We start from the raw sequence: 22,611 nt of genomic DNA on the forward strand, positions 1-22,611 counted from the left end.
GATGCTTCTTTCACTCCTCTTTCAAACCATCTGTCTTCTTTGTCCAAAATGTGAAGCTCCTTAGACTATGATGACCTGTATGACTGAGGACACTCAGAATAGAGGCACAAAAATAACAACATAAAATTGGCCATTTCTGACTATTTTTGATTTTACCTTCATATATCACCTTAAAAAACTGTTTGCCTGCCTGTGTTTGGTATCATTCTTACATGTCTTACTTTACAGGTATTTTTTCATTGATATACCGTATTACCACAATTGATCTAAAATCACACAAAAAACATAGACCCAAAATGAAGGCACTGGCATGGATGCAAGTGAGCTTTATTTACAGTGGGTGATAACAAAGAAAAGTGAGGGTGGCACGGACAGAACAGAGAAATAACTGGTAAACAAACCTGAAACCATAAAATTCAGGGAAAAAAACATGATGAGCGGAGGAACACAGACGGCCCGACAATGAACACAGGAGAACACACAATAAATATACACAGAGGGAAACAAGAAAACAGCACACAGGAGGGAGTCACGGCTGAACCTAATTAACGTGATGAGACAGGGATACACTGACGTCAGACAAGGACCTTCAAAGTAAAACAGGAAATACACTGACTGAACTCAGAGACACCATACTGACAGAGTACAGAGGGCACACGTGGGCAGGGATGACTAGACGCTAAACTAAACCTACACTAACATGATAATAATAATGATGATGATAATAACAATAATTAGAAAGCACAACTAAGAATCAGAACCAAAACCATAATATAACCATAACAGAAGATGCTGGGTCAAAAAGACCTAGGACCATGACATACGGTTTAATGTTATTGATCAATAGCAGTAGGTATAGAAGAGTCCCTGTGTCTCTTGCTGTTCTGAAGTTATGAGAGAAAGATATAAGAAAAATTTCTGCATAATTTCTCAGTGCACATTTTGAGCACCTGCCACATATATTATCAGACCCTAGACTTGTATTAGTCTTAGTCAATTTAAAGAGATTTTCCACTCTTATTTCATCAAAGGACAAAGCTGGGGGAGTCCTGGTACCATCTTTTACCAAACTCAATTATCATCACACTGCACAGACGCTGTGTTCATGCTGTCATGAGTCTTTAAGGGGAACATACAGAAATGGCTGTAATAGGTAATAGTGTGTGTGTGTGTGTGTGTGTGTGTGTGTGTGTGTTTGAATCATTATTTCAACTTATTTTTGGTGACACAAACTCCATTGAGGCACATAACGCAGATGACATAGACAGGCACAGGCTCATGAAAACATTGCTGTGACCAATAAAAAAGTGAAATCAGTATCCTCAGGACACAAAAAGGAATGGGACAGAGGGTCAGAGGGAGTTAAAGCAGAATTCGGATGTCAATTTAAGGTGAATTAGAAATGGCACAGTGACGTGGTAGAGCAGAGGAGTATGAAAAAATCAGACTTGTCAGAGACTATCTAACAGATTGAACTGAGCCACATTACTAATACAAGGAAATAGGTCACATTCCCTAAGAATGAATCATTCACCCGAATATGTTCTCTATGATCTTACATCATCTATTTAGGTAATCCCTTAGCATATCAGTCATATGTGCAGTCATGCACACAGTTCTCAACTCTGACAAACTAACGTAACTAGGTGTGACAGTGACAAAATAACTGACCAACAATGCTACAGAGAATTATAGAACGTAGGAATGTCTGAGGTTCAATCTCATCTTCTCATCTTCCCTCAATCAATCAAGGCAGCTGACATGTGTGTGTGTGTGTGTGTGTGTGTGTGTGTGTGTGTTTGGATTGTGTACTTAGTGTGTAGTCAAAGGAGCTTGCAAAGAAAAGCGTCTGGACTTCTTGAAGTTACTTGAAGACGTTTCACCTCTCATCTGAGAAGCTTCTTCAGTTCTAAGGTCTAAGAACACCCTTCAACTGGTGCGGGAGTATGAAAGGGAATCAAGGAAAGGATCATCAGGGGGTCCTTTTGTCCCTCTGTGGGGGGACACTCCCACTAGGTTTATATCTGGGACTCTCCACCATTTGACCTTAGAACTGAAGAAGCTTCTTGGATGAGAGGTGAAACGTCTTAAAGTAACTTAAAGAAGTCCAGACGCTTTTCTTTGCAAGCTCCTTTGACTACGATGACCTGGATGACTGAGAACCTTCACAGACATACTTAGTGTGTAGTGTAGTCCTTTATTTTGTATATTGTCTGAAAACAATGACGACACAGTTGCTAGCCAAAAAGCCGCCATGTAGTTTTAAAAATTTACAATTTATATTTCCATTTCATGTTATGATCCTATATGATATGATTCGCTAAACGTATTTAGCGAATCAAACTATTTCCTACTGTGATTTTCTGATTTTAATACTATATTGTGTTAAAACAGTATGTCAAAGACCATTCTCATTCCAATCACGTAACATACTGATGATTTGTTACATGCCGAGGCGTCCCTCAGCAATGCGAAAGATAACCCGAGAGCCACACTGGGTTGTGGATGGAATCCAATAGCTTGACGCCCCCGGTGGTAACACACGTTCCAGCCGTGCATTCCAGCCCTAAACCTAACCCTAATTATAACCCTAACTATATTGTATTGGCGCTTACATACAGCCAATTTTGACTTTTGCAAATTAACCTTTTTGTGATATGTTCTCAACATGAGGAGAAAACAATCACCTCTTTCCTGGGGTGAAGAATTTGGCCACTGTGGTACAGGAATAAATCAATTTACACATATTCATATGAGTACGGTTTTATTAGCCCTCATAATGTACAGAAACTGTTATCTCCAGACGGTATTTCTCTTGTGTTCAGCTGTGAAAACTTCTGGATTTAGGGATTAACATAGTTGCCATGGTTTTCTCTCTTCTCTTATTTTTGTGTGTGACCAGGACAATTCTGGAGAAGAAAGTCACCCCCTTGCAGGCAAGAAAGAACTAGGATAACTTAAAGAAAAAATACAAAGTATGTATGTGTTATTAAAACGATAATTCTTAAGAACACAACTGAATAAATATACAATAACTAAGAGTTGTTGTGTTGTTTTTATTTGTCTACTGAGATTTCTGATTTCCTCTGCCTTTAGGATTGCATTTATCCAGAGTCAGTAGAGGGAGTCAGTGGGAAGCCCACTGCTGCTACTTGGCCCTGGTTTGCTCTCATGGATGAGGTGATAGGACAGAGGCCTTCCATTAGGCTTCCTGTCCTAATTTCCTCTCTCCCTGAGGACACTCCAGGGCAGTTTGTCTTTTCTGGTCGGCGAGTGGAGAATCACACGGAGTGGTCTAAAGAGAGCTTTTGGATGCTTCCTCCCACTGTCCACTGCATCGTCCATCCACAGGGTTTGCAGGGCTGGCTCAATCGATGGCTGTCACACCACTAAGATGTTTTCAGAAATATGCAAGCAGGAGATGGTGGATGCGATATTACTACTAGTATAATACTTGCAACTCTGTAGCAGACAACAGTTTGATAAAGTGCTGTGTAAAAGAAGAAACCAAAAGATTAGATTCTATGAGTTTCAAAGACATTTAGTTTATATATTTTATATAATACAGTAAATGTGTACAAATGACCGGCAATTATTCAGTCACTGAAATTATCCATGAAACTAGCTAAGTAATTCCTAAATTTATGTAGGTTAAAGGGAATTATTTTACCTAGATATGATTGTCTCTGATGAGCCTAAGGTACCAAACATGCCGGCGACGTTGATACAGGTTTTGTAGCTCCTCAAAATTAAAAGAGTACACAACACACGGAGCAACATTTCTTGGTCCATTTTTCAGTTTTTGCACTGTGGCGTTAGCGAGCGGAAAAACACGGAAGTAAGGGCAGACTTGAACGAAGGCTAGAAGGCTGTCCAATTTCACAGCCTAACATAGGTCATCTAAATTACACGAAGGCGTGTGTCTCTAGCTGAGGACCTGTGCTTCCGGCTGAGGCCAACCACACCACACCAGGGCCTGAGTTGCAAAAAGAAGCCACCTCCACCTCACCAGGTCCTGTGCTGCTAGCTGAGGCCATCTACCACATACCACGGCCTGTGCTTCTGGCTGAGGCTGACTGATACACACCAGGACCTGTGCTGGCGGCTGAGGCCATCTACACCACACCAGGGCCTGTGGCTCTGGCTGAGGTCATATACACACCACACCAGGGCTTGCGCTGCTGGATGAGGCCAACTACACCACACTAGGGCCTGTGCTTCTGAATGAGGCCATCTACATCACACGCGGGCTTGAGCTGCTGGTGGAGGCCATCTACACCACACCAGGGCCTGTGCTGCTGGTTAAATGCTAAATTGAGTCCTTGGGTTAGGGTATTAGGCAAGCATGCAGTTACCATTAACACTGTAATTTAATTGGAGGGATGTGTTTGTAACTTCAACTACTGCCCAACTCACCACTTGATTCCATAAATTGACTCTTTGTGGTAGGGCCTACACCTTAGGGGCATACCACCCTGAGCTCGCCTGATCTCATTTAATCTTGGAAGCTAAGCAGGGTTGGGGTTGGTTAGTACTTGGATGGGAGACTGCCTGGGAAAACCAGTTGATGTAAGCTTTTTATGTCATTGAACTGCTTTTGATCCAGAGAAGGAGGGTGTTGAAAGACTCAAAGCAGCTGCCCATTAATGAGGGCACATAATCGACATTCTTTTTGGCTGTTTTCAGCAATGTCTTGTGCTGCCGGGTGAGGCCATCCGCACCTCACTGGGGCCTGTGCTGCTAACATAGGTCATCTAAATTACACCAGGGCGTGTGCATCTGGCTGAGGCCAACTACAATTCACCTGGGCCTGAGTTGTAGGATGAAGCCACCTCCACCTCACCAGGTCCTGTGCTGCAAGCTGAGACCATCTACAACACACCAGGTCTGTGCTCCTGGCTTTTGCCACCTACAGAACACCAGGTCATGTGCTGCTGGCTGAGGCTGAAAGCAACACACCAGGGCCTGTGCTTCTGGCTGAGGCCACCTACACCTCACCAGGGCCTGTGGCTCTGGCTGAGGCCATCTACACCACATCAGGTCCTTTACTTCTGGCTTTGGCTACCTACACCACACCAGGGCCTGTGGCTCTGGCTGAGGCCATCTACCCCACACCAGGGCCTGTGCTGCTGGATGAGGCCATCTACATCACACGCGGGCTTGCGCTGCTGGGTGAGGCCAACTACCCCACACCAGGGCCTGTGCTTCTTGCTGAGGCCACCTACACCACACCAGGTCCTGTGCTGCTGGTTAAATGCTAAATTGAGTCCTTGAGTTAGGGTATTAGGCAAGCATGCAGTTACCGTTAAGACTGTAGTTAAATTGGAGGGTTGTGTTCGCAACTTCAAGTACTGCCCAACTCACCACTTGATTCCATAAATTGACACTTTGTGCTCAGGTCTGCAGGTTACGGCCATGCCACGCTGTGCACGCCTGATCTCGTCTGATCTCGGAAGCTAAGCAGGGTTGGACTTGGTTAGTAAATGGATGGGAGACTGCCTGGGGATACCAGGTGCTGTTAGCTTTTCATGTCATTGAACTGCTTTTGATCCAGAGAAGGAGGGTGTTGAAAGACCCAAAGCAGCTACCCATTAATGAGGGCAAGCTTAAAACATTTGTAGAATATAAACAGAGCACTCTGCTTCTCTTTACAGCTCCTCACTCCACCAGGGCTGTTTGGCACTTTCTGATAGTGAGCAAATGTGATGTATGTACTGCAGCAGTCATACAGACAACTGGATGGTCCAAAAGTTGGCCGACCTATTACTGGCTGAGGTTTTAGTAGAGTTGTGGCTGAACCACATAAAAATATATCATTAATTTTAATCTCCCCAATCCATTATAATGTTATGTTGGAATGTTGTTAAAGAGGGTCAAAATGTTTCAACCCAGTTTGTTTTGCAGATTCTGTATAGCAGCTTTAATATAGAGAGAACACAACTTCCAGATTGTATGAATAAAATCAGTTTTTTTCTTTTTGTCAGTTTAACAGTTTCTGTTGTGCCTGCCACTGCTCCCTGTCTGTTTTCTTACCTGTTTCTTCCTCACCTTGTACTTTCTCCTTACGTTCTCCTCTTTCCTCTCTCCCTCTTTGGACTGACAATCATACACAAATAGAATTTATTCAATTAGATGAAAAATTACATTAATATGAAAAAAATACTATTAAGATCACTAACAAAAAGTCCTCTCTCAGTGTACTTTCAACCAAAAGGCAAATAACTAAACCACACGAACATCTAATAAAGGATATAAATATTGAAACACTGATCCAACATTATTCTTGATTTACAGATCATTTGATTTTACATTTTTACCTGAATGTGGCTCCTTTTTAAAAAAAAAAACAACTTCCTTATATCCGTTATGAACCTGGCTGTCTCTCTGTACACAAACACACACACAACAGGAGTAATGGGCATCCAGTCAGTTAGCTAGTAAGTATCCATTTCAAACAGGACAGTGGTAACAACAGCAGGCTACGAACAATTGTAAGTTTTAGCTTTTAAATAGGCTGTATACATTTCAATGGGAGCAACAGGACGGTCAAATGGCGCTGATTTTACTACAGAGTAGGACAGATTGTAGGGCAGCAAACATAATCGGAAAACACGTTTTCAACAATGCAGGTCACCTGGTGTAATGTTTTTCAGCTAAAAAGAAACATGCTCTGACTCCTACCTAACTATATAAAGAGTAACATGCAGCTGATATGTCCTGTCTTAAGCCAGGCACTCACACCTCCGCTCTGCTGCGTCTCAGCCACCATCGCTCTGGCACAAAGGGCACCAGAGCCAGAGCAGGGGAGAGGCGAGCTGGAACAAACCATTTTGGGAGAGGGGATATCTATACTTTTGTTGTTAAAATATTACATCTCAACCAAGTACAGTACTGTATGCTTTTCATATTTTTAGTAGTGTGTCACACAAACAGCAAATATTGTCAAAAAAGTAATAAATCTTTGGGGGTGCTTTGCACAGCACGCCGAAGTTGTGTTTTTAAATCGTGCTCTATTTGGATTGGATTACACATTAAAAAAATGTGCAACCAAAAACTGTTTTTGTTCAGCTTTAGTACAATAAAAATAAAATATAACACAAACACAAAATGAAGGAGAGATGACAAAAACAACGGGAGAAAGAAAGGACAGGAAGGAGGAGAAAAAAGATTTCGGCACACTGGGCTAAACTATTCGTTTTAGGGAAACATTGCAATGAAAAATGTGAGTATTGATGAGACAATAGAGAATGTTATATTACACTGTATGAGGAAGAAGCAAGAAAACTGATTGAAAGCCTAAATGGATTTAATCTTAAACTAGATTTCATTGATTGACTTAGAAATAAATCAGGAAGCAAAAGTTATCAGGCCATATTTAATTATCTTGGACAAACGCATTTGTGTGACATGTGGATCCACACTCCATACCAGTTGGTGGCGGTATTTCACCAATTCGTTGTTTGTCAACAGCCAAGAAGAAGGAGCAGCAGGCGTCTCCTGCGCTGCTGGGAGCAGGAAGTTGAACAACGACAACAAAGGCTGTGTTAGTTGAAATAATAATATATTTAATACTGGTAGATATGGTTTTTGTCTCCCCTCTGGTTTTGCCTTAAGTGAGGTAAGTGTCCGGTTCTGAAGAACTAGCTTGTTGTATTGTCGCTGACACTGGGACGTTTTCGCCTGTTGTTAGCTTAGCATCCATTTACTACGTTGGATCATCTGTTTTCATTTCACCGTTAGTTGAATTGTGTACTTGATCCAGTCACGACTGTGTTCTGATGCGGTGTTATAGCTGTCAGTGCAAAAGCAACACTAGCTTTTGTTGTGTTGCATTAACGTTAGGCGGCGGCATTAGGACCACAGAAGCCATTTAACAGTGTCTGCCAATGAAGTACTGTCATTTGGAAATGGCTTTCTATCCCTGCGGCAGAGCAGAGTTTAGTCCGCTTCTTGCTCTGTGACAGCTCCAGCGCCCCTTCGTCCGGATGGGATAACCGGAAGAAAATAATGGACGTGACATTCACGTGCATGTGATGTGTCAGGATTAGACTTTACCTTCAATAATTGCACAGCATTGTTGGTTTTATAAACAGGACCTGGAAATCTGTATGTGTCTTCACAAGTGGAATACCATCTTAGACCCGCAGCATACAGTCCCCAAAACCAGTGGCTAACTACCTTCCTTTTATCGCAAATTCTTGAAAAAGTAGTTGCTAAACAGCCAACTGATCATCTGCAGAGGAATCGCTTATTTGAAGCGTTTCAGTCAAGTTTCGGAGCTCATCACAGAAACAGAGTTAGAGAAGGATACAGATGATCTTGTTATGGCCTACAGCGTTCAAAATGTTATTACAGTGATAAGAGCATCTGTAGATCAGATTGAATTAGGTTGAATTACTGGCACACGATGGTGCTAAACATGTTCAAAAAACTTACTTCTTAAATCCAGACAGTGTGAAAATTCCTGCCAGGTTTTAGATGCTTTATGGTGTAAATTAGCCTTTATACACGTAGTGTTTAATGTCCACAATAATCAAGGTATCTAAACCAGTCATGAGTGTTAAAGTTTGTAAAGCAAAGCATTGCTACATAAAGATCAGCCCTTTCGATATTTCTCTCTTTAAGCAGGTCCTCGTGTGGAAACCTTTGGACACACCTGACACCTTATTTGCTGAGCAGGACTATGGAGGAAACAAGCAGGGAGGCAGTTGCCACTGCAGTGCAGCGTGTGGCAGGGATGCTGCAGAGGTCAGATCAGCTGGATAAAGTGGAGCAATACAGAAGAAGAGAAGCCCGTAAAAAGGCGTCAGTGGAAGCGCGGCTCAAGGTGATGTTTCCTCTGTGTGTACTGTTGTTGTTATCTTAGCAATGTCTACTATTTAATTCAATAACAGCTAAGATAAAGGTATGCTTTTTTATAGAGAATGTATTCATTAGTAATCTACACAGTAGATGGATACACGTTAAACAAGAGAGCAAAGCATTTGTATATAGCACAAGGTTATTAAGTCCCAGTAATTCAACAATGATGCTGAACATGAATGTTTCCTGGTGGTCCTTGATGTTCTTCAGGCAGCCATTCAGTCCCAGTTGGATGGTGTTCGGACTGGACTGACCCAGCTGCACAGTGCGCTGCTAGATGTCAAAGATATCCAGAGTTCATTGGCTGATGTCAGTAAAGACTGGAGGCAGAGCATTAACACCATTGAAAACCTAAAAGATGTCAAGGATGCTGTAGTTCAGCACAGCCAGCTGGCTGCTGCTGTGGAAAACCTAAAAAATATCTTCTCTGGTAAGTTTAGCTGAACCTAAAAACTTCAATCTAAAAGATGCCAACAATATTCTGTTACTATAGAAACCTTATCTGCTCTTGGTTTTTACTGGCATGGGTGTCTTTTTCCTTTGCTTTGTGTCTAGTGCCAGAGATAGTGGGAGAGACACAGCAGCTGATAGAGCAGGCAGAGCTGCTGCAGGCCCACAGGAAGCTGATGGAGCTGGAGTGTTCACGTGATGACCTCATGTATGAGCAGTACCGTATGGACAGCAGGAACACCAGTGACATGCATCTCATTTCCATCTACTTTGAAGATGTAAGCGAACATAGCAAAGTCGATGCAGAGAGTTGGACCAGTGGCAGCCTTGCCCCTAAAAATATAGCTTGGAACAAAATCCATCACAAAATACAACAAACGTTACAAATAAGTTTGCTCAGACTACCTGTGTGGTTGCGCGCACGTGCCTGCTAGAATACATTTGGTGGTCAAACTCCATTACAGTGTGCTTAAAGTTCATGCAAATAATATGCATGTGGAATACATGCAAAGCCGAGTTCCAGTTGTCACTTGGAATTGTCCTCTTGGGTACAAGTTCGTGCATCCCGGTCAACTGGCAGTACCTGCCTTGTTTAAGAATTTGATTGGACAAGTCAGTGTCATTCACACACAGTGCAGGTGCTTTTGTCATTTGAAAACTCTGAATGTTGAAAGCATTGAAAAGGCATAAAAGAGCTACGTCTGAAAAAAGTGAATAAAAATCTCCGATAGTAAAAGTGTTTAAAAAAATACAGTTTATGAGTAAAAAATCGTTTGACTGGCTTCATGAAGGGACACCAATGCCTTAAACTTGTGTTCATTCTTTTTTTTTTTTAACCTTTATTTAACCAGACAAAAAAATCCTGTGATTAAAAATATGGCCTGGTTCAACACAGGTAGTTGTAGAGAAGCCGCTCAAAAAGCTTTCGCTCTCTCTGTTCTCTTCCAGGTTCAGGGACTGTCAGACGAGCTGGCTAAACAATTATGGATGGTACTGCAGCGGTCCATGGTAACAGTTCGTCGTGACCCCACCATGCTGGTGTCAGTAGTTCGTATCATTGAGCGGGAGGAGAAGATTGATCGGCGTATGGTTGACCGAAAAAAGCAGACTGGGTTCATCCCGCCTGGGCGGCCCAAAAAGTGGAAGGACAAGATGTTTGAGGTCAGAACAGGATAATACTTTGTAAATACTGAGAGAAAAAACAATTTCAAAGGGTCTGAAAACTCTCCACATCTTTTTAAGTACCTGCCAACTCTTCTTAAATCGTATCAGTCATTGTGTTTGTGAGTACTTATCCAAAACTTGTTTACATTTAATTTGCCTTTGCTTTTATTTTCATTTTCTTCATAAAATATTTCAGTCTTTGTATTTCTGACCATGTGGTTAGTATTCTGTCAGCTGTAGGACTGGTGTATGTCTACAGTGATCTCCATCCACTTATGGAGACCCCTTTGACTCATTTAAACCTGTGTTTGCACTCATGGTTGACGCAGCCACAAAGCCAGTGAGCATTTATGAAGCCTTTGGTGGATTCTGTTGCAGGTGTTGGAGGGTACAGTCAGCACCCGCATTGAGGGCACACAAGCAGTCACAAGAGAGGCTGATAAAATGTGGCTGGTTCGTCTTCTAGAAATAACCAGGAAATATGTTCTGGATGATCTGATTGTTGTCAAAAATCTCATGGTGCAGTGTTTCCCTCCACACTACAACACATTCAACAGGTCAGACATCATTTCTTGTAAGAGTGTGAAGTCGCAGTTATGTTAAATGTCTATAAATGTCTTTCAGTCCCAACAATCCTCAGCTTATTTGTACATCACTAAAAAACTGAAGATCTGCAGATCTATCAAACTGTTTCCATAGTGAGGTAAAGGGCTTTGTACATTTAGTAGCCCCCCGCCAGGACTACATGTGAAAATGAGTCTGGCTAAATCTGGTATATTTAAGTGCTCGTGTTCATTCGTATGCATTGTCCTTTTTAAATAAACACGAGTCAACGATATATTCTACATATATGCTTTTGTGTGTCGTATTCACAGACGTGCTCACCCACATGTGCACCCTGTATGCGTGTTTCAGGTTTTTCCGTCTTTACCATAATGCTGTGTCCATGCGTGTCAAAGAACTGGCCTCTGAGGACTTGGAGGCTAATGAGATTGTGTCTCTTCTGACGTGGGTCCTCAACACATATAAGAGGTACACACACAAAGCACACTTTGTGAGTCTTTGCTTGGAAGCATGTATGTAAACTGACCTAACCCTGGGGCATCTTACTACTGCTGAGCAAAACTCATGAGGAATCTGCAGGTGTGACAGATGTACTGTTATACAACGAGTGTGTGTGTTTGTCCCAGCGTGGAGATGATGGGCCATCCAGAGCTCTGTTCAGAGTGTGACATCCACCAGCTGGAGCCTTTGCTGCCGCGAGGGGTGGTGGACGACCTGCTCAGCAAATATGTGAAGACCTTTACAGTAAGTTGCTACCAGGAACTCTCTGGATTGTCTCATTCAAGTTATTGTGCCTGTAATTATTTATACAGTATATTGTGCAGTTTAAGTTCTCATGCAATTAAAAACTGTGAGTGCTGCACTACAGTAGGCCGGCTCCTTGAACATCCAACTGCAAAAGAAACCAACTCCTCATGTCCTCATATCTGTAACTTGTAATGTCAGCATCTCATTAAAAATGACAAACAACAGAAATCAAGTCAATTCCTGTTTCTGTTTGACGTTCATGTCTTTAGTCTAATATAACAGGCTGGCTGCGCAAGGCCCTGGAAACGGATAAGAAAGACTGGCAAAAGGACACAGAGCCTGAGGCTGATCAAGACGGATACTATCAGACCACACTGCCGGCCATCGTCTTTCAGGTAACACGCAGCTCCCCTGTGAGGAGTGAGCCCGTACAGAGCTGTAAGATTTTCAGCCGTGTTGATAACACGCCTCGTGTGAATGTTCTCAGCCAGATGATGTCCGCACTGTTTTTTTTAACTTGGCGTCAACACTCATATTACAGACCACGCCTGTTTTTTCAATAGCATTACTAGCTACCTCTTTAAAATGTAACAAGCCAAGTAACTATTTTAATTAGTTTAACCCTTGGATAGCCGTCAAAATTTACACCCTTTCACGGTCGCCGGGACCCAAAAGGGTCCCTATTTTGACGATGACCATCAGAGGGTTAACTGCACTTGATTATTTGTAAAAATGTTTCAACAGTAGCAGAGGATCCTTTACAGGTTCCACACGTTCTGTTAGGTTGGTGTCTTTTAATATTGTACCATTTTTATTCCTGTAAACATTTGTCTCTGCTTATTCACTGGCATGCTCACCTGCCTCAGCCTGGGTCACTGCTGCAGTAATGCACTTTGGTTGGCAGAGAAGAGGCAGAGCACAGAAAGGAGGAGATAGTTTTATACGACTGTAATTAAACTTGGTTATGTTTAACTAGTTACTCTCCAACACTGCTCATTGTTAAAAGCAGTTTATTTTCACTGCGCTTGATGAAGAAAAAATGAGATCTAAAGCGTGGTGGGGGAAGTATCGGGGTCACACTGATCAGGTCATGGAGACTTTTCAGGCACAGTGTTAGACTGAAGCTGTCCCTCACTGACTGCAGTTTGAAGGATTTGCTGTGACATTCAGTGTACTGTGTGATGTCTGCTACGTTGTACTTGCTTCTTGAAAGTGCTCCTCTGATTCTGTCTCGACTCCTCAGATGTTTGAGCAGAACCTACAAGTTGCTGCACAGATTGATGGAGATTTCAAAGAAAAGGTTCTGAAGCTTTGCCTGAAACAAATGAACACTTTCCTCCTCAGGTATTTCTGTCATACGCTTTTTTAACTTTTCTTGTAACAGTTCAAGAAAAATGTCAGTGATTTTGAATTTTATGAAGGTGTCATTTAAACCACAGCTTTATGATAAGCTCCTCCTGGAGTAGTGAGTTGCAGGCCTTGATTTTCATGCTCAGACATATGCAAACCCTAGCGCTGTGCAAACAAACTTGTATTTTCCTGCAGCTATTTCCTTGTGTGCACCACTTTTTTCACGAGGACTTAATAGTTCCACTGAGGTGTACACTAAGGGACAACTCACTGCATGTAGTTACACTGACAAATACCTTTATTTCCATTCTGGTGCTGCAGGTAAAATCATTCACCAGCAACTTTAATGAACTGACGCTGCACAGCACTATATACTAATGGCCCTTTAGCACTTTGATTCCATCTGCTGTCTTTTTGCGCACCCTCACATCACAGTTTCACACAACATAACCATTGTTTAAAATGTGTGCGAGAATTATTAGTCTGCATTTCCTAGTGTTGACTTATTGTGAGACTGACAGATTGAAACAATTCACACAGTTCTCTGAAAAACTGTGGAGCAGTTAAAACCAGCGTGAATAGAAGCTGTTAAACATTTGAGAGAATCCGGATCATTGTGATGAATAAACCTGTTGTGATGTGAATCCGGTTCTAATTGTTTCTGTTCTCACTTCATTGGGAAGTGTGCTACAAGTGCATCTTGCAACATTGGGCCCAAAATGAACACCCTCAACGTGGTTCATAAAAGTCCCCGGTTCTCCAAATTAAAAGTAGCTAATAATCAATAGTAATTGCATCCATTTAGAGAGCAAGTAAGAGAACAAACTACGGGAACATCTTTACCAGTAACTATGTGTGTTTTGTTTGCAGGTACAGGGAGGAGGCGGTGAGCTACAAAGAAGAGCACCTGAGAGACAGGCAGCTGCCTCAGTGCTATGTGCAGTATATGATAGCCATCATTAACAACTGCCAGACATTTAAGTGAGTTGTAATTTCATTCATGAACTAGTGTTAACATATTATCCAAATAAGAGGTGGATTACTCTAATTCACCCCATCAGCCATAACAGACTGATGGGGTATTGTCATCAGCTCGCTGGGCGGGCAGGCGCTTGGCATGAACACCTAAGATTGTGACACCACAGGTGCATCTACGAATGATCTCAGACAAGTTCAAATCACACTGGCTGGCAGTGTGCTGGCAAAGATTGTTGAAGATTTCTGTTTTTACCTGTGCTTGATACAGTAAGAGCTCAGCGACACTGAGCTCAAGCTGTGCAAAGCTGTGATGTGCTGAGATCTTAATGAAGGCAAATCACTTTCATCAGCTGCTCCTGTTTGTTACACACATCCTGGTGCACAAGAGACAGCAGCGGCTAACAGAAGGGACAAAGTGTGTCAAGTTTTCAAAATAAAAGCCCTCAGTTTCCTAATAGAAGGAAAATGTGCTTCAGACACTTTTGGATTTTCAAAATATAAGCCCTTAGTGTTATACAGGAAGTTATTTTATTGACCACAGGTATGTGTTGATTTTCAAAATAAAAGCAATGGGACAGTCATTATAAGAATTTCACAGGATTGTCCCTTTTTCATAACAAAGGCCTCTGCTTATTGGTTGATGCTGTGAAATGTTCAGTATAAGCCACTGTCAGCAATGTGTGCTACTCAGTCCTTCGTAGAGTCCTCCGTCACTCTTTATGAACTGCAGTCAGCTGGAAGATGTTGCATCATGTTTTTTATTGTTGCACAGGTTTTACCCAAATTCATGCTTTACTGCTATTACATTTAGCAATGACTGTACTGTTTAAACAGTTATAAGGTTATATGTCCTTGTATTATTTATTATGTTTTAATTCGTTTTCAAAACTTTGCATGCTGTTTTTTTTCGCATCACAAATTCAGAAGTGGTGTTCTGGAAGTTATGGTGAGAAAACATGCAAAAATATGCCAATATTAATATAAGCCACTAGGGTGTGATGTGTTCTGTAAACACAGGCTGGTGAAAGCGGCTCACCGCTGATGCTGTCTGTCAGTGAAACTGATTTATGGCTCAGTCATGTTATGAAGATTCATTTGTAAACAGTCCCATCTGTCACTCAGGGAGTCCATCAACAGTCTGAAGAGGAAGTACTCTCAGTCATCAGAGCCCACTGACAGTGATGCTGCCATAGAGAGGACGCTCAATGAGGTGGCAAAGGAGGGTTGTCAGTTCCTGTTAGATGAAGTTTTCCTTGATCTTGAGGTAAAAAAACAAAGTATATTTTTAATAATACTATAGTTACTACATGTTTATATCTTGTTTGTTGTATTTCTAGTTTCATTTTCTATTAAAAAAAACAAAACTCCGGTCTGATATTGTAATCAGATTTTTATTAAATATATTATAAAAGGATGCCAGTCGTGTTCATTGCACGGAGCCTGAAAGTAGTGTTTGACTGTTTGGGTGGTCCAGAAAACACGCCTGTCACGTTCAGTCCACAGCTTTCAGAGGAAGTACTTTCTCTAGTCTTGCAGCAAAGCATTTAGCTACTATTTTGGTGTCCACTTCAAAGGAATATAGGTTTATAATCACATTTAAATCCATTATATATTTCCTGTTGATCAATAAGAGACAAATGAATCTGCTGTATATCAGGTGTTGTTGCTTCGAGGGTCTTTGAGCGAGTAAATGAGCAGCCTGCTCTCCTTGCTCACACATTGTAACAATAACAACACAAAAACTTTACAGATTTATCAGCTGAAAGTGAGTCGAGGGTGCAGTTGAGTTCCTGTGAAACAGCTGGTGCAGCTGTTTCACAGGAACTTGTGAAACCTCTTAAACTGAGGATTTATTTTAGCATTACGAATGAATGATAAGAATTTCCTCTGATGTTTAAATACTGATTACAAATTATTCTCTCATTGCATTTTCCAGAGTCACTTGAACGAACTGCTGACCAGGAAGTGGCTGACAGGCTCTCATGCTGTGGATACCATCTGTGTGACGGTGGAGGACTATTTCAATGACTTCAACAAGATTAAGAAACCTTTCAATCAGGTAGAAGTTTTGCAAACAGCCGTAGAGTCCAGTGAAATTGAATAACGATGTTTTCAGCATGTAGGTCTGAGCTGTTTGCGTAGCTTCCACAGCTGTAGTGTAACTCTACTCTGAGGACTAACCTGCTCTATGTGCTGTGTGCAGGAGATGACGAGTGAGGCCCTGCGCAGGGTGGTAGTCGAGTACATTAAAGCAGTGATGCAAAAGAGGATCACTTTTAAAAACCCTGACGAGAGAAAGGAGGGAGCTGAAAGGATGATGAAGGAAGCTGATCAGTTCAAGTTCCTCTTTAGAAAATTGGCTGCGGTAAGTTCACATGTGTGCAGTGCTCTTTGGTATGGAAATATGTGGACAGTGTGTGCTTCTTCTCTCATTTTGATAATTACGGCTTGTAGCTCATGAAAATCAAAAATCCAGGATCTCGAGTGACTACAATGTTTCAGATTAATCAAAACAATGAACTACAATAATGTCTGACTTCCTAAAATATATTTCAAATGTATATTAATTTAACATAATACCTCATTCATTTTTATATTGACCTAAATGAGCTCAGACTTGACTCTTTCAAGTTTTGTTTTCGTGTGGATTTTCTACCCTAACTCTAATTGATGTACTGTGAAGAGTTTAACAGCCAAGCAGATGATACACACGATCCTCACACAGCAGCACATGAAAATATTCTTGGTTCTCTTTTGTTTTTTAACCATGTAGGGTGAGGACACGGACTGGCTTTGTGGTGCCATCACTGCTATTGCAGAAGTGTTCAAGCTGACTGACCCCACATTGCTGTTCCTGGAGGTCTCCACGCTGGTGTCTAAATATCCTGATATCAGGTACACAGACACATGCTAACGCTGGCTAGCATTCCAGCTGTTGCCAGCATCATTCCCATATTTTCAGCATGGTACTTTAGACATACAGTGGGGCAAAAAAGTATTTAGTCAGCCACCGATTGTGCAAGTTCCCCCACCTAAAATGATGACAGAGGTCAGTAATTTGCACCAGAGGTACACTTCAACTGTGAGAGACAGAATGTGGAAAAAAAAAAATCCATGAATCCACATGGTAGGATTTGTAAAGAATTTATTCGTAAATCAGGGTGGAAAATAAGTATTTGGTCACCTCAAACAAGGAAAATCTCTGGCTCTCACAGACCTGTAACGTCTTCTGTAAGAAGCTTTTCTGTCCCCCACTCGTTACCTGTATGAATGGCACCTGTTTGAACTCATCATCTGTATAAAAGACACCTGTCCACAGCCTCAAACAGTCAGACTCCAAACTCCGCCATGGCCAAGACCAAAGAGCTTTCGAAGGACACCAGGAAAAGTATTGTAGACCTGCACCAGACTGGGAAGAGTGAATCTACAATAGGCAAGCAGCTTGGTGTGAAAAAATCAACTGTGGGAGCAATCATCAGAAAATGGAAGACATACAAGACCACTGATAATCTCCCTCGATCTGGGGCTCCACGCAAGATCTCATCCCGTGGGGTCAAAATGATCATGAGAACAGTGAGCAAAGATCCCAGAACCACACGGGGGGACCTGGTGAATGACCTGCAGAGAGCTGGGACCAAAGTAACAAAGGTCACCATCAGTAACACACTACAACGGCAGGGGATCAAATCCCACAGTGCCAGACGTGTTCCGCTGCTGAAGCCAGTGCATGTCCAGGCCCGTCTGAAGTTTGCCAGAGAGCACATGGATGATACAGCAGAGGATTGGGAGAATGTCATGTGGTCAGATGAAACCAAAGTAGAACCTTTTGGTATAAACTCAACTCGTCGTGTTTGGAGGAAGAAGAATACTGAGTTGCATCCCAAGAACACCATACCTACTGTGAAGCATGGGGGTGGAAACATCATGCTATGGGACTGTTTTTCTGCCAAGGGGACAGGACGACTGATCCGTGTTAAGGACAGAATGAATGGGGCCATGTATCGTGAGATTTTGAGCCAAAACCTCCTTCCATCAGTGAGAACTTTGAAGATGAAACGAGGCTGGGTCTTCCAACATGACAATGATCCAAAACACACCGCCCGGGCAACAAAGGAGTGGCTCCGTAAGAAGCATTTGAAAGTCCTGGAGTGGCCTAGCCAGTCTCCAGACCTCAACCCCATAGAAAATCTGTGGCGGGAGTTGAAAGTCCGTGTTGCTCGGCGACAGCCCCAAAACATCACTGCTCTCGAGAAGATCTGCATGGAGGAATGGGCCAAAATACCAGCTACTGTGTGTGCAAACCTGGTAAAGACCTATAGTAAACGTTTGACCTCTGTTATTGCCAACAAAGGTTATGTTACAAAGTATTGAGTTGTATTTTTGTTATTGACCAAATACTTATTTTCCACCCTGATTTACGAATAAATTCTTTACAAATCCTACCATGTGGATTCATGGATTTTTTTTTTCACATTCTGTCTCTCACAGTTGAAGTGTACCTCTGGTGCAAATTACTGACCTCTGTCATCATTTTAGGTGGGGGAACTTGCACAATCGGTGGCTGACTAAATACTTTTTTCCCCCACTGTATACAAGAACTGAAATGATGGGATCGTTTTTTATATGGCACATTTACACTAAACATTTTTTTCTCTCACATTGCTGCTTTCATGGTCATTTGAGGAAATAGCATAAGCTTTAATTGCAGTAGTTACCCTGAAAAAACCTACACAAATAGTGTCACCAGTCAGATCTGAGTTTGAATAAAAGACATTAGGTTGCTTTTCCTTAAAATAAGGTTTTTACCCACCACAATACATTTCTACTGTAGCTGCACAGTGTCACATGACATTCGTGGCCAAGGAGTGGCTGACAATAATTAACAGTTAAAAAAAAAAAAGCTGTGAAGTCTGCTAGTAAAATGAAACGGGACAGTTTGCACAGAGAGTACTTCCTGCTCTCAGAGACTGATATAGATGTAACGCTGGATTTATCTGGAAGTATTGAACGTGTCATCAAAGTACTTATTGTTAGGTGTGTGTTTAGTGTAGGAGTAATGCAACATACTCACATTCATATAGTATTTATTCGTTTTTAAGCTTAACCAACACTTTATTCTATATATCTACCTCACATCCATGCATGCCTTTAGACTGAGGGAGGATGTAGTCAGAGGAAACCACACGCTCACAGGGAGAACATAGAAAGGCCCCAGCCAGGGTTCAAGACACTTTTGCTGCGACAGTGCAGCCATTAGACCACCACGAGTGATGACCCAAACACGGGCTGCAGGAAACAGACTTAAAAGAAAGACTCCGTGGCAGTTATAGGGAACCACAATGGAGATCCAGAACTGGTGCTGGGAACCAGGGCAAAGAAATCAAGCAGCTTCTAACAAACTTATAGTGGATTAAATATTCAAGTGTTTGCCTCTCGTGTGCAGGTATAGTTTTTTCATTTGATACATTTTAGTTATCAGTTTTATTGTTCCCAATGCTGTGTGTTTACTGATTTGGAGCTTTAAGTGCACATTAAGCACTAAGTGTATAAAGCTCATTTACTGAGCCCTGCTCTCCAAACCTGACAGAGCTGTAACAGTGTAGCTGGATTTAAGAAGTGCTTACATTTCTGAGTGTTTGGCGCCATCTTCTGTCAGTACACAAGGTTACATCACCAGGTTATAAACTTTTATTTATAAAAGTTTATAACCTTTATAAAATTTTATAAAGGTTATAAACTTTGTTTCTTAAACCCAGCTTCACAGACAGAATCACATCTTTGAGAGCAGAGCTCCATGGTGTAAGTTCGCCTTTGTACATGTAGTGCTTCATGTCCACTTTGAAAGGCTTCTGGTTAAAGTGCTCTTTGGAAGGAAGACATACAAAGTTAAAACATGAACTGATTAATATTCCACTCTGACTCCAGGTGGGAACTTGCTCCTGACGTCGCAGCGTTAGAAACGAGAGTTTTTCATGCAATCTGTTTACACATCTTGATGAGGGCGTGCACGCTGAATCGTGTTGGTGTTCTTTCTGTTAAGCATGACCGTGCCATGAGAAAAAAGCTTTTCAGACTTAGTTTAAAAAGAGAGTGCCTCAACTAATGTTGAAGTGTGCCTGATCACCGAGTGAGCCGTGACAGTGCTACCAAGGCCATCAACACCACGCGGAATACAGCATGTGTCTATAATGAGTTTGCCTATACGTGGCTGAGGTTGTTTGTCCCTCCGGCTCTCTGTAGGGAGGAGCACATCCAGGCGCTGCTTGCTGTGCGTGGTGATGCCAGCAGGGAGATGCGGCAGATGATCATCGGAACGCTCAGCGAGAATAAAGTGTCACATTCTGGTGTCACACAGTCCATTTTTAAAGACGTCGCTGTGCCCACCATTGCCATGACGACCATGACTACAATGACCTCCATGGCAACCTCAAAGCTGCTAAAATAAAGCCTATTTCCATGTCCAGCTCCTTCGGTCACACTAGCATAACAAAGGATACTTTATTTTTCACTGGTTCTTGCAGCCTGTTTTCTGTATTCACTCATTTTGTTCCTTCTTTCCTGATCACATGCCTGCTTAAACAAATACAATTTGTATTGTATAAATGGACTGCATCACAAGACTTTGTCCTCTCCTTTTACTGAACTTCCCTGTGTTACTCTGTTTCTTGTCAGTCATGTTTCTTTACCTTAGCTGTCCCCTGACTTGTGTACAGCATTCAGTTAACTTCGTTTCATTTTTAATAGCCGATACTTCACATTACCTGTATGGACTGAGCATGAAAAGAAATGGAACAAAAGCAGGATACCTTAAGAGAAAAATAACTCAAGAGGCCGTGGTATTCAAGTGTTTGTTTTTTAATATATTTCATAGAAAGTTCACATGAAAAACACCTGGATCAAAAAGTTCTGGTAATCACCTAGGGTTGCCAACCGTCCCTTAAAATACGGAATCGTCCCGTATTTAGAAACAAACGTACACGTCCCGTATTGAGCTAATAAGGGACGCACTTTGTCCCGTAATACAGTGAGAATCAAAAGTAGTCTATAAATGTTAATGGGATTAACGCTTTGTTTGAAAACATAATTCCCAGCCCCTCTCCTGCTTTGTGACCAATGAGCTGACAGCACACTTATGACAATTCGAGTATGACAATTCAGATTACCGCTCATCTCATTGGTCGAGGAAAGGTCGCTTGCGGAGAAAATACCGGAAGACAACAGATGACCACAACAAGAAGCATGGCCAACAGGGAAACAAACGCCGTCACTGCGGTGCAAGTCTCGGACGACAGTCACCTAAAGCTGGGCAGACACTGTGCGATTTTTTCAGTCACGTTATTCAGCTCCTGCTCAAACTGCACGATTGACTCGCAGGGGTTAGACGTTGGTAGGTCACGATGCAGGTCTCACACTATACGGCCCGATGCTCTGATGCGACCTGAGTGCTCACACTGTGCCTCCATAAAATGAAGGTTATAACAGAAAATCTGTCGCTCTCTCTCTCTGTCTTTCACTCACACAGACACACCACCACCATCAACTTTGCTAAATTGCTAATGAAAAACATGATCAGCTGTGATTGAGCAGCATGTAAATCCAACTGTTTTCACGGTTGTTGTGGTCGTGATAATTTTGTGAGGCCACATCGAAAAGGCTCGGATGAGCTTTCCAAAGTTCTACAAGTTGTGCCTCCATCACTTGTGTCCAGATCACACGCTGCACAGCCATGCTGCTCCGTCTTTTTCACCGACGTTTGCGCGTGCGCAGTGTGAGCGGCTGTGGTGACACCCTCACGAGCGATTGATGATCAGGAGCTGCTCGAGGTGTTAATCACTTCTCGTTACCCCACGTATACTACACGACGCACGATGAAGGCCAAAATCGGTCCGATCACTCAAAAATCGGCTCAAAATGGGCCTAAAACCGCACAGTGTGAGCCCAGCATTAGAGCAGCAATGTTTGTTCCCCTCAGAGAAAGGGAAGAATGGGAAAAGGAAAACACCTGGCTGGAAAACGTTAATATGGGCATGTGCAGTGAATATCAGCGCTATGTGGCCAGAAGTGTGATAATATAACTTATTTTGTGTAATAAACAACTGCAAGGATAGATGATTACAACAAATAGATGACTAATACATAAAAGTAATACATAGATGAATAATGATGATGAGTTATGATGCGTAATCATGGGAACAAGCGGGTTTACAAACAGGAGCAGCTGATTAGCATTAGAAAAGCTGAAATAATATTTCAACTGAAGCCAATTGTACTAAATGCACTAAATGTGCACTGGTACAAGAATGTTTTTCTTTCTATTGTTTTCTATTATTTTAAGTTAAGCAGGACAGAGTTCTTTTAAAGAAAGATTTACTTATATTCTCAAAAGTTAAGCATGACAGGCTTCTGTTTAAGAAAGAGACCTGTTTTATTGTGTTAATGTTGTCATTTTGAGCTAAAAATAAATGGCTAAATGATCATTTGTTTCACATGTGTTCA

At 41.9% G+C, this 22,611-nt stretch overlaps 1 protein-coding gene and 1 pseudogene across 2 annotated transcripts; both read left to right on the forward strand.

Annotated features, from left to right (window-relative positions):
• The first annotated feature begins 5,405 nt into the window (after positions 1-5,405).
• On the forward strand, positions 5,406-5,524 carry LOC146554269 (5S ribosomal RNA; annotated as a pseudogene).
• A 1,929-nt stretch (positions 5,525-7,453) lies between these two features.
• Positions 7,454-20,753, forward strand: exoc3 (exocyst complex component 3). 2 transcript variants are annotated; one of them, XM_085255073.1, is made up of 16 exons: positions 7,454-7,618; positions 8,626-8,827; positions 9,073-9,292; positions 9,418-9,590; positions 10,261-10,473; positions 10,855-11,033; positions 11,392-11,508; positions 11,667-11,784; positions 12,057-12,182; positions 13,031-13,131; positions 14,008-14,118; positions 15,238-15,379; positions 16,052-16,174; positions 16,319-16,480; positions 16,889-17,010; positions 20,356-20,753. In XM_085255073.1, exons 2-16 carry the CDS (start codon positions 8,684-8,686, stop codon positions 20,558-20,560), a joined length of 2,256 nt encoding a protein of 751 aa, XP_085111199.1. In that variant the 5' UTR covers positions 7,454-7,618; positions 8,626-8,683; the 3' UTR covers positions 20,561-20,753. The 2 variants fall into 2 exon arrangements, with proteins under 2 accessions (XP_085111199.1, XP_085111198.1); XM_085255072.1 differs by having other exon boundaries at positions 7,455-7,618; positions 8,629-8,827.
• Positions 20,754-22,611: the final 1,858 nt, after the last annotated feature.

This window comes from Mchenga conophoros, linkage group LG18 (assembly GCF_057382185.1).
Source record: "Mchenga conophoros isolate Kocher_MC1m ecotype Shallow Benthic linkage group LG18, M_conophoros_male_GT1.1, whole genome shotgun sequence".
NCBI classification, from domain to species: domain Eukaryota; kingdom Metazoa; phylum Chordata; class Actinopteri; order Cichliformes; family Cichlidae; genus Mchenga; species Mchenga conophoros.

What these genes read in the sequence shown, in the direction of transcription:
- exoc3 (XM_085255073.1), top strand. Translation starts at nt 8,684, where the DNA reads ATGGAGGAAACAAGCAGGGAGGCAGTTGCCACTGCAGTGCAGCGTGTG. An exon ending in AAGTTTTCCTTGATCTTGAG is followed by an intron (nt 15,380 to 16,051) that starts GTAAAAAAACAA and finishes TGCATTTTCCAG; the next exon opens with AGTCACTTGAACGAACTGCT. An exon ending in TCTAAATATCCTGATATCAG is followed by an intron (nt 17,011 to 20,355) that starts GTACACAGACAC and finishes GGCTCTCTGTAG; the next exon opens with GGAGGAGCACATCCAGGCGC.